General features: G+C 46.1%; 1 protein-coding gene across 2 annotated transcripts in view; it reads right to left on the bottom strand.

The window, feature by feature from the left end:
* Window positions 1-10834, bottom strand: part of KIF19 (kinesin family member 19) — a 425797-nt gene extending 414963 nt beyond the window's left edge. For both annotated transcript variants that reach the window (XM_078654238.1, XM_078654237.1), the window contains exon 1: window positions 10546-10834. In XM_078654238.1, coding sequence (XP_078510364.1) covers window positions 10546-10584 — 39 coding nt within the window. In that variant the 5' untranslated portion in view covers window positions 10585-10834. The remainder of the gene's footprint in view (window positions 1-10545) is intronic.
* Between the last annotated feature and the right edge of the window lie 971 nt (window positions 10835-11805).

Genomic DNA, 11805 nt, shown 5'->3' on the forward strand with positions numbered 1-11805 from the left:
TTCACGATGATTCTGAGCACTGCAGCAATTATGAAAGAACAATTTCAGCCCTTGACCCTTGTACTAAAACACAACAAGGAGTCACTCACGTCTGCCATAGCCTATGAAATACTCTTTGAATGATCTTTGCACAGTAGTGTGGCTACAGACATAAAGCAAACTCCATTAGGTAAACAAATATTCGGACTGATTTATCTGAAAACTAGCTAGTTTCACCGTAAGCAGTGAAGCACAGAACACCCAACTTATTTTGTGGTCATATACCAAATCCTGCAGTCAAACCCAAATTTGCAATTTACCCAACAAGCAAGCACATCTCTTGAGCTATTCAGTTTACAAGGCTACCCATGACAACCAGTATTTGGCAAATTGTTCAAAGCCACCTGCTGAACTTTTGGAGCTACACAGCCTTGAAAGCCATCCAGAACTGCTCTCTGACCTAACAAAAACTAAAATGACACCCACCAGAACCCTCGAGACAGAAAGGCACAAACAACACTTTCACAACTACCCAGCCTTTAAGGTCATCCATCCCGGTATTCATGGTTTCCCATACCTCATACCTAATAATTTCCCCAGGCTATGCAATCTACAAGGACATTCACAACAATTCTTGGTGTTACACATCTATAGAGGACACCAACTACCTTCTGATCTATAAGGACACCCATCATAAAACATCGGGCAGCTGGACATTCAAGACTACCCATTGCAACTATCTTACCTAAAAATCCCACAGAATACAAGGCCATCCAACCCAAATCTGAGGAAACCAACCCATCATATAATTTCAAAATAAGCAACTTATAAAGCTATCATCACAACTCTAACAAAAACCCAACTTACATCACAGCGTATCATGTCATTCAAAGATACTCAACTTATGATTCTATACATTACTATGCTGAAATAACTACGAATCCAACCTTTTTCTAGTTATCCTACAAGACAAGCTACTACAACCTTTATTTACAGTAACTCAATTTGCATTGTCATCCACCCCAAGACTCAACTAGGGAACATAAAATACATCCAGAAACACTCTCAAGTCTACCTAGCCTACAAGACATACATCACAAGTCTCGACTTCACAACAAATAAGCACAGCAATCACAGCTCTAAGGCCCCATTTGAAAGCCCATCCATCTAAGGTAATTTAAACAGTCAAATTATAACACCGAACATCAAAAGTGTTCAAAATAGTCAAGCTTCAACATCATCCATCATCACATTCTAAACCTCCCAGGTGGTAAGGCTATCCTTTACTGTTCATAATTACCCCAATCTCAAAGCCCTCACAGCAACTTTACAAGTTGTCCCAAGCTACAAGTAGTCCACCCAAACTCTACAAATTACCATATGAACTAGGGCATTTATCAGAACGTCCAAAGCTACCCAACCCATAGGCCATCCGTCACAACCCTCCAAAGCTGCCCACACCATTGTTATGATTTCACAAGGGTTATGAAGAGGATCCTGTAGTTCCTTCTTGGCACTTGATCAAGAGCAGGTTTGAAGCAACGTACCTACTGTGCGCAGGACGAACAGTCAAGTTATGACCCTTAGGATCACCTCAAGATACCTGGAGATCATGCAGATTGGGAATATAACAAGCTGCACAGACATATTTGGTTTACTGTTGTGAGTTCTGGCAGCCTTTTGATACATGTGCTTACACACATGAAACTCACACGCTATTTATTGATAAGGCTTTATTTCAACCATATGTTAGTGCAGAAAATCAATAACATTGTAGCGAGTCGAAAGTACAGAATGTAAATATGAAAGCCGGCAACATACTACACAGTGCATGTTTAAGGATCCTTGCATGCCTAATATTTAAGCATTAAAGGTTTGCCATAATGAGGGGTTCAGTATTTTTACAGAGTCAACACACAGTCATACTTGTACTTCATGTGTTTTCACTCAGTGGATTTGCCTTCTAGACAAGACCAAATTCAATGTACGTTGATGCACAATAATGAAAACAAGTGCATCAATTTGTGAAAATGAATAATGATTTACACTGCCCGATGCATCAATTAGCAATTTAAGAAGAAGCATGATATGGGGGCTTAGAGCTAACCAACCATCAAGGACATTCATCACAACTCTATGAAATACCAATACTAGAATGCCAGCCATTGCAACTAATTGATGTATCTTATCTGAAAAGCTCACAGCAAACATCACAGAGCTGCCTACATTACAGTGCCATTAATTAGGACTGTATTATCTGTCCAAACTACAAAGCCGCCCAGCAGAACTCTGAGTTTCAAACTGACAAGATAATTAATCACAATTCAAAAACCACCCCACTCACAATGCCATCAATTACAGATCTGTGAGCCTCCAAATAAAAGGTCATAAATTGCATTGTTTTAACCCCACCCCAGACTTTAAAGCTCTCTTTTGCAATTCCCTGATCTACCCAGCTTACACCTATTTCCGCCACAACTCCCAGAGCTCCCGGGCTGTCTGTCACCATGTACTGAGCCATCACACCTCCAAGGCTAACCATGAAAAACATTTTGAGCAAAGCAATCTACAAGGAAACATATCCCAACTGTAGGGTTAACCAGTCAGTGAGATCAACCATCTACCACACTTGTCTGATTTAATTGCCTTCAAAGCCATCTAATGCAACACTATATCTAGCATGTCAGAACTTTAGATTCAAAAACTTCGTTCCCATCTCTCCGGATGAATCCCTTGGAGGTATGAATGGTGGCCGTGAAAGTGCTTTGGCACACCCTACTTCTAAGGCAATCTAAGCAAACTCAGCCTCTCACTGCCATGATTCAAACCAACAACTACGCTTTTCGTTTAGCTGAAAATATAACAAATCAAGATTATGCATAGCAGGCCCTTGGATATGCCCTTATCCCCCTTCTCTGTTCACTGAAATGGTGTCACCACCATTGTGTGCTGGAGATGATGGTTGCTGTATCCCAGTGCTGCTCCTGAAGTCACAACAGATGGCCATTGTTCCTAGGTGCTGCTCCTGAAAGTTACAGGTGGCAGGAAACACTTTTTTTCTCTGTTGACTGAATGGAGCGTCCAGTTCAGTTGGGTGGGTATTGTATTTGTTTTGAGGCTATATGGGAAGAGTTGTCATGTTGTGAGTAATGAGCACCAATGTGCGGATATCAGGTTATAGGACGCTGAGCTTGGTGGTGTGATGAGTGTGAGTATGTGAGAGACAGGCGTGCAAATTATAATTATTTAGAACTATCTAATGTACCCATGGGGCAGTGGGATGCTGTGTGCCTGAGCACCAAAATGGGGGTAATCAGAGAAGGCCCAGTATTCCATACAGCACATGCGCCAGGCAGAGATGCTGTCAAATGAGTTAAGGGTACCAAAAGGACAAGAATGGGAATTGGTAGCAGAGCAAGTAGGCATACACCACTTTAGTTTGTTTTACTTATGTTTGCATGTATATATGTATTTATTTATTTTCTAAAGGCAGGGACATTGCCTAATGCTGAATAAACATGCTTCATGAAGGAGGGAGGAAGTGGATTCAAGGCGGGCAACTTCATTAGAAACAATACAGATTTTCAAAGGCCAAGAATCCACCTACTACTGCTAGTCCAAAGGAAGCCAAACTTTGGATAAAGGGTTCATGCTCCAAGCCCCTCTCAGGCTCTCGAAGGCAAACAAGAACCTGCTGGGTGAGTCCTAGTCTAACCATGACCCAGGCCCAAGTCAGACTAGCACCCTGCACATGCAAATAAGAGACAAAGTTCTTGGTAGGTTCCTGGCATCACAGCGCAAGAGTTAATCAGCCAGCCTTATGCTACCCTGCTGTCAGTACTTCATTTGCCAAAAAATAAGTGCTAGCGTCCTCATCAGGAAGACACATCCGCCTGCCCTGCCCACTGCCACTGTCAGAGCTGCCAACTATAGTAACAACCCAACTACCAACCATCAAACCCTCACAGTTGTGACAATTCTGATACTCCAGGTCCCCAAAGCAATAAGAATGGCTTTAGCAGGCGGTATTAATCATCTTTAACACATATTGAATTAATAAACACTTGTTGTTATGCTCGTCTCTAAATTAGACAAACAGTGCCACCATGTAGCAGACTCTCATAAGTGCGGAGTTGACAATTAAGTGCCGTTGCAGAGCACCAGAACCACCGGCTCAAATTAAGCACAGCTTTCCATCACCCCTCCATGGAAGCCCTGTATGTTTGCTGGCTACCAGGGACCCTTGCACTTTCTAGTTTAGGTAAGGACGCATACTCCTGATAGTCTTGAATTTCCTCCCAGAGCAATTTCCCCTTTCATAATTAGTACTGAATGAGATTTCATGCTAAAAAAACATGTAGAGGATGGAGATTTACACTGAATCCATTATTTTGTCTAGGGCTGCCGCATGGCACTGAGTTGGTAGAACAACCTTAACCCAGCTCTTCTCTGACCTGTGAGCTTTGTGAAGTCCACTTTTTTCATGCATGTCTCCATTAGTTAACTGCCCTTCCAAGCGTGTTTGGTCCCTTCCCACTTTACCTCTCACTCTCACCTGAGGCCTTTGAATAAATAATAATAGCCAATGAATTTCACTTCCTATCTTGGACAACTTCTAATTCAACCCCTCTGGGTGCAGCTCCAGCTCCAGCCAGCAGAGTGGGCTGATTGAGTCTACAGGATACTGCAGCTTAAGGCCGCCCAGGGAAAGCACTGCCTTTACCTGCTTTGTTTTTCCAAGAACCCTGGCCTTAGACCATGCAGATATAGTGTAAGGAAGTCTGGCCCTTACCACTTTAAGGCTGGGTGCTATGTCTCGGGCTAGCCCCACAGATCCCTGAGACTTGCCCCCATCCTGCCGACCTTCGTATTGAGAAGATATGATGCACAATCTGCCTTTATGAGCATTAGACGATGAACGTACGTTGAGCCCTGCCATGGATTATATACCGTACAAAAAACAAGACAACACACACACTCAGGCATGAACTGCGTGTAGACAAAGCTCACCTGGTGACACAGGAGCTCAGCAAGTCAGGTCGGTTGTGCACATCTCCCACTACCAGCTGCATACTTGAGACCTGCGCAGCCGGCAGCAGAGATGCGCTGGAAGAAGAGACTGTAAACCTGGGGTCTGATCCCCGACACGGCAGCACGCGCCGTCTCTCCTCCAAGTAACCCCTTAACCGCATGCGTGCGGGCGGAATTCCGCTCGCACGCTGAGATTTTGTAAAGCGCATGTTACGTGACGAGCTGGGCTCGTCATGAGCGTGCGAGGAGGCTACCTCAGCGTGGAAGGGGTTAATGAAGTGTTGACTTAAGAAGTAAACATGATCGTACATTTGGGCATGTTGTGCTAGACTCATCTTGTGAAGGTCATAGTGAACAAAAGACACAAGGACCGAAACACGAGTGCACACAAAAACACATATAAGTACTGAAAAATACATACACAAAAGACACACAAGGGCACATTAACATCAATTCACCGAAATGCTAGGGGCAACGGAAGTTACATAACAGGCCTTTTGAGCTTCAATCTCACAGACAAATTCACACTCACCCTATCTATCTCACATAAACACACTCACCAGAAAGTACGCAGACAACATACACGTAAAGCTTTTTTTTACTTACCTTAACTGTCAAACTGCCAAGGAACTCATATTTCAGCTAATTGTACTCCATTGTCTTATTACACTAATAGTGCATATGAACCATCATTCACTAATAGCGTAATACAAAAATTAAGAGAAAACAAAGAGTGTGGAGCCCCAACCGACGTCCATAAGGATGAGCTGCCACTTTGTGCCTGGCACTGATTTTGCCACTTCTGAGGCCGGGGGTCGTAAAGTAAGTGCCAGGGGTTGCAAGGGACAGGTCAGGGGTCGCAGCTGGGACCCTTGGTGGCCCGTAAATGATGTCCATGCTTGGGCACACAAACATGCACAGTCATAGACACGTGAGACGAGGACACACACAAGCACACAAAGGACTTGCAAGTCTAGAAATCTTCAAAACTCATTGGCACTGAAAAGAGCCATGAGAACCAATAAACGCGCATTATCACCAGTGTTATTATTATTTCGTAATCAGCTCCAAGGAGTCTCTAGGTACAACTATCTTCTTTCAGAGTGGCGCTGCAGCATTACCTTGAGAGAGTCGCTTAACCAATAGCATGCCACGCTAGGAGTCTTCCTGTCCAATGCTGAGGAGAGTTTCGTTCCAGATGTGGGCTCCTGGCTCTCTGAAAGCCCTGCCACCCTCCAACTGCTTTTGAACTTACGAACTGAAAAAAATACCCACTTTTGAGAACATTGGTCACGCGCAGCAGTGGCATCACGAACCTTGAGGGGTCGCCCCCCTACCCATGCAAAGTGCATGAAACCCCCCCTACAATCCGGACCCAGTCAGGAGCTCTCAGGCATGGGGCTGGCCACCCATGCACTGTGCCTGAGGGGACCCCTGGAGCTAGGGCCACTCCCCGCACGGTGGGCGCTGCGGGGGCTAATACTATGTCACTGACAAACGGGTATGTACTTGGAAAATATGTTTAAAAAACTGCGAGCTCTACTGTAGAAGATCTTTAGAGCAATGCAGACCTTCTTAAATAAGATAGGGTTGCTCACAGGGAGTCAATCAATTTGTATCAAATAAGAGGAGATCCCTGAATTTGCTTAGACCACAGTTTAATCTTACTACAGAGTTATGAAAAAATTGCCGTTGTAAAATACTTTTCTTGGGAGGGAATTACAGAAGGCTAAGAGGAAATAAAAGCGTTGGCCACTATCATTGTCTGTGGGAAAGTCAAAAAAAGAAAATTTCACAACAGCAGACGTGGGTGTTCAAATCAGGAATCCGTCATAATTTGGTGAACTTGACTTTGAGATTAGATCCATCACTAGTCCTGCATATGAACACTGACCTCGCATGAGCACTGGAAACAGGGATTAAAATAAAATTACAGAGGATCATTTAAAACACAACAGCACTAAAAACACTCATGAGACTGGGAAGTCCATACGCATCAAAAACACAGCCGTATAGACAGTGCTTAATTTGTGAAAGAATAAATACGGAGCTCAACGTTTTGCTTAAAAGCCCACGGTTGGTGCCACTGAATGTCGGCATGCAGAAAACCAAGACTGCATACTCTAGATTCCACCTCATGTCTTTTTAATCCACCTCAAGACAGTCCCTGTCCCTTTATATCACTCTTGCAGGTTCTTTATAATCTCTGTGTTTGCTCTTTGTCACGTTGTTTCTCTCTTTCTCATTCCTTCCCCCTTGTGTGCTTTTCTCTCTCTTGCTCGGGGTCAAAGTCTGATGAGGAAAAATTGATGCCAGTCCCTAAAAATGAGTGCTGGTGGGCCACACCTTCAATTGCCAGCTCAAATATAAGGGCCGATTAGGATCGCGGTGAATCCGCATCCTCCGGGCCGGCGGAAGCTACCGCTGGCCCGGAGGATGCGGATTCACCGCTGCGGAGGCTCCAAAGACCCACCGCCAGATTAGGATGGCTGGTGGGTCAGGAAGACCGTCCGCCGCTTTTCCGTCGCGGTCGCATTCCGACCGCGGCGGAAAAGCTCTGATATGGTGGCGGTGTCTATCAGACACCGCCAGCCATATTAGGATGGGGATGAGGACATGCTTTTCTGCGGTGGCTTTTCCGCCGTGGAAAAGCATGTGGTCTTTCGTTTTTGGGGGCTCGTTGCGAGCCCCCAGGGTGTTGGGGGGTGGGGGGTGCACATGGGGGTACCTATGGTACCCCCTGCATATGCATGCACAAAGCGGCAGGCACCGCGCGGAGCCTGCCACTTTGTGCATGCATATGCAAAGCATGCACTTTCAACCTTGTGGCGGGCGCTGCTTGAAGCAGCACCCGCCGCAATGTTAAACATAGGGTATGTGACCGCCAGGGTTATGTTAAGTTGGCTCTTCTATAGCGCACGGCTACTCCTAGGAGTGTCCCGGCGCTTTGGCGAAGAGAGAGACAAGGAAAAGTTTACAGCATAACATTGCAGTCACATCCTAATCTGCATGGAGGAAACGCCGCAGCCCCTGCGGACGTTCCCTCCACCTCGGGGTGGCGGACGGACGCAGGTCCGTCCGCCATCCTAATAGGCCCCTAAATACTGACTACAGATAACACATGAGCAATGAAAAATACAAGAGACCACATAAAAAAACACTCAAACGCAACAATTGTGTCTGAACACTCAGTCAAAATGTATGGGAAAAGGACATAAGGGTAGCCATGAATGTCAATTAGGGATTGCCAGGGGTCGCACTTGTGCACCCTGGCTTACTTATTGCAACCCCTGCCACTGCCTTCACTACCTCTGGCCTCAGAGGTTGCAAAATCAGTGCCAATGAGATAGGGCTCATTGTTGCTTCATTTTAATCGCGCTAACAGCAAATAACTATCCTTTTCAATCCAAATAACAGACTAACATATCCACCACTCATATTACTTCATATTTCACTATACTTACTCACCACTAATCCTTTATGGGTTCTGGAGTAGCGTGCTACTCCCGTAAATACGCTTCAATACTTCATAAGAGGGTTTCCCTCTTCTATTCCTCCACTATCCTTCTCAATCCAAATAACAGATTAACATATACAGCGCTCAAATTACTTTCATATTTCACTAAACTAATTCATCGTTAATCCTTTATGGGTGCTACTCGTCAAAAACGCACTTTTGACGCCTTGTCAGGTGTGGTAAGCGCAATATAAATGCAATTACAATACAGCACAATACAATAATTGTATATTATTCACTATTAGTATAATAAAAACTGGAACAACAGGTAAGTAAAAAATGTTCTTAAATGTATGTTATGTGTGTGCTTGCATGTAAGAGTGTTTGTGTGAGAGAGGGAGTGTTTATGTGAAAGCGCGTGTGTATGTGAGCATGTATGTGTGAGTCATGGCAGTCAGTGATAGGAGTCACAATAAATTAGATTAAATGTTAGTGAGTGAGAATGAAGGAGTGATGGTAAGAGAGAGTTCAGGTCAGTGGGAGTAAGTAGCTGTGACTTTATCAGAGTAAAAATTAGTGACAATGAGTGAGTGCGTGTAAGACTGAGTGAAAGAGAGTGAGAATGAATGAGTGAAAATTGGTGACAATGGTTCAGTAAGAGTGAACAGGTGAGAATAAGTGTGAGTTAGTGAACGTATATTAGCATGACTGAAAATGTGGTGTGCTAGCAAGCCTGCTTTTGGCCTTTGCAAAATATAGGGGTTTTCATACTGAGGGCACATATTAACAGACAGGGCCCTTGTATGCTAGAGACAATACTTGTTATTTGGGACATCTATGGTAAAAGGATGCCACAGGCACACTGGAGGCAATTCTTGTTTCGGGACACCCATGGCAAGATGTTCATGCTCGCACCCTGGAAGGCATTCTCGCCATAAAGGATGACAGCTGTGGCATATAGGCGGGGGACAACCATGACAAAATGAAGGTCCTTTTGTACTAAAGGTAAATTGCTACTAAAGGGTCGCCAATAATACATGGACAACAGTAGCAAATTGCCAGGACTGGCATATCAGATGTAACCGGTGGCATAAGAGGGCACCCATGGCTTATAGGGGGCACCCATGGCAAAATACTGGCCCTGACACAATGGAGGATATGTTTGGCCTATGGGGGCAACCATAGCACATTTTGAAAACAAGGGTCAACTAAAATGGTACGTCAGGTTTCACTGGCTTGGCACACCATGAAAGGACGTATATGTTTAACAAGGGCCCTTTCACAGTGTATGGATTTTTAGCAGATTTATGTGAAAAGCACTCTTTGACCCATTTTTTCCAAATGGTCCTGTGGGGGGGGGGGGTCTCCTTGCCCCCGAACCCATTCAAAAGAGCGCTGGTTCATTTGGTTTCCTTGGTACCATTTAGTGCAAGCATTAGATCGCACACACCCCACCACTTTCAGATTATGTCGGCACCCCAATGCAGTGGGATCCAAAAGAGAAATTTGTGTTGTATGTTCATATTAATGACACAGTTGTAATGTAACTTCTTTGATGTCAAAGGTTAAGTCACATCACTTTCTGGGAAGATTCAGAGTCCAAATTCATATGATGTCACTTGCTTTGATGTCAATATGGTCAAAGGGTGTGTGATGTCACGTCTCCTACCCCCGGGATTTTGGTGAATCGACATCTATGAGTATGGGCATTAAAGTATGCATAAAAAGTGAAAACATGCTAGAGCATTTACAAAAAACAAGCTTAAAAACAAACGAGTACAGAAAACATACAAAAGTACAGAAATTCACACAAGCACGGAAAATACATGTGAACTATATCCCACGAGAATAGAATCACGAACACAGAAAACACAGCGAGCCCAGAAAGAACATACAAGAGTACTGGAAACATGCATGAGTACAGACAACATACGAGAGCACAGAAAGCAAAACACAGCCACACTAATGCACCCCAGCAAACCTTTGCTCATGTAGTGTATGTAATATGGCAATAATAGCTAGAGTAAAGAAATACAGGCTAGCACAACACGGAATAGCAGTGATGGGTCGGGTCCTACCGTGAGCTGCTGGTCCTTGGACTCCACTCCATCCTTCATGGTCCCGGCCAGAGTCAGCAGGCGGTGATGAGAGGGAGAGCGGGGCTACGGCAGCTCGGGCGCCTTCTGCTGCATGCCTGGCCTCCTCCGCCCGGGCACTGGGCTGCGGGCGGCTCCACCGCTGGGCAGTGCCTCCTCCGGCCTGGCAGGCTCTTCCAGTGCTGGTCAGTGCACTCATCCAGGGCTGCCAGTCAGTGCAGGTCAGTGCCACATCCAGGGCTGTCTCAACCAGAGGAGCTCAGTGCCACATCCAGGGCTGTCTATCAGTGGAGCTCAGGGCTGTCTCTCAGTGGAGCTCAGTGCCACATCCAGGGCTGTGTCTGTCAGTGGAGCTCAGTGTCACATCCAGGGCTGTCTCTCAGTGGAGCTCAGTGCCACATCCAGGTCCACATTCCACTGAGCTGTGTCGCTCAGTGGAACACAGTTCCACATCCAGGGCTTCTCTCCCAGGGCTGCCTCTGCCTCTCCCGGTCAGTCTCTCTGTGTGTGGTTATATTATCTTGAAGGAACGCGTATATCCCCTTCCCTCGCGGCTCGGTACCCCTCCGTGCTGCACAGTACCTGCCCCGCAGCTGCTTAGTATGCTGCCCGGTTCTGCATTCTTTCCTGTTAGCCCACCCCCTTCCCCAAGCCCTTTCAGATGACAGGACTCACTCTCTCCCAAAGACAGTCCCTGCCCTCCGCGGTGTCTCGTACTCCCGCCCCCCAGTTACCCTTCCCTGTAGTGTCGCTCTGCCTTCAGACCAGGTTCTCTTACTCTACCCTCTGCCCTCGCCCTAGAAATGCTGCCCCCGCCCCCGTTCTGCTGCCCCTCATTCACGGGCACTGCAGTGTCTACTTTGCGCGTCTCTCGCCCCCATTTCCCGCTGTCTGTTCCCTGCTGTAAACTCTCGCCCCCAGAACTTGCCGTCTCCCCTCACCTCCGACGAGTATCTCAGACCTTGATCCAGGTTTATTGCAAAATTCGGGGTCTCTCTGATTCTAACTTGTGCTCAGCGTAGGTGTCCGTCTGTCCGTTGCTCCCCAGGCGCTGAGAAGGGGACAGAAGCCCCGATAGAGTCGGGTGCAGCGGAGCCGCCTGCCCTGCGCCTTCTTTCGTTATCTCGGCTGTATCCTGGGTCCCCTGGAGATCGCAGAACTGAGCACAACAAACGGCGCTGGCTGCTCCTGCGGCAACAGACCTGCCCAAGGGCGCCCTCTGCTAGGCACGGGGGGTAGTGC

The sequence above is a fragment of the Lissotriton helveticus genome, chromosome 7 (genome assembly GCF_964261635.1).
Source record: "Lissotriton helveticus chromosome 7, aLisHel1.1, whole genome shotgun sequence".
Classification (NCBI taxonomy): domain Eukaryota; kingdom Metazoa; phylum Chordata; class Amphibia; order Caudata; family Salamandridae; genus Lissotriton; species Lissotriton helveticus.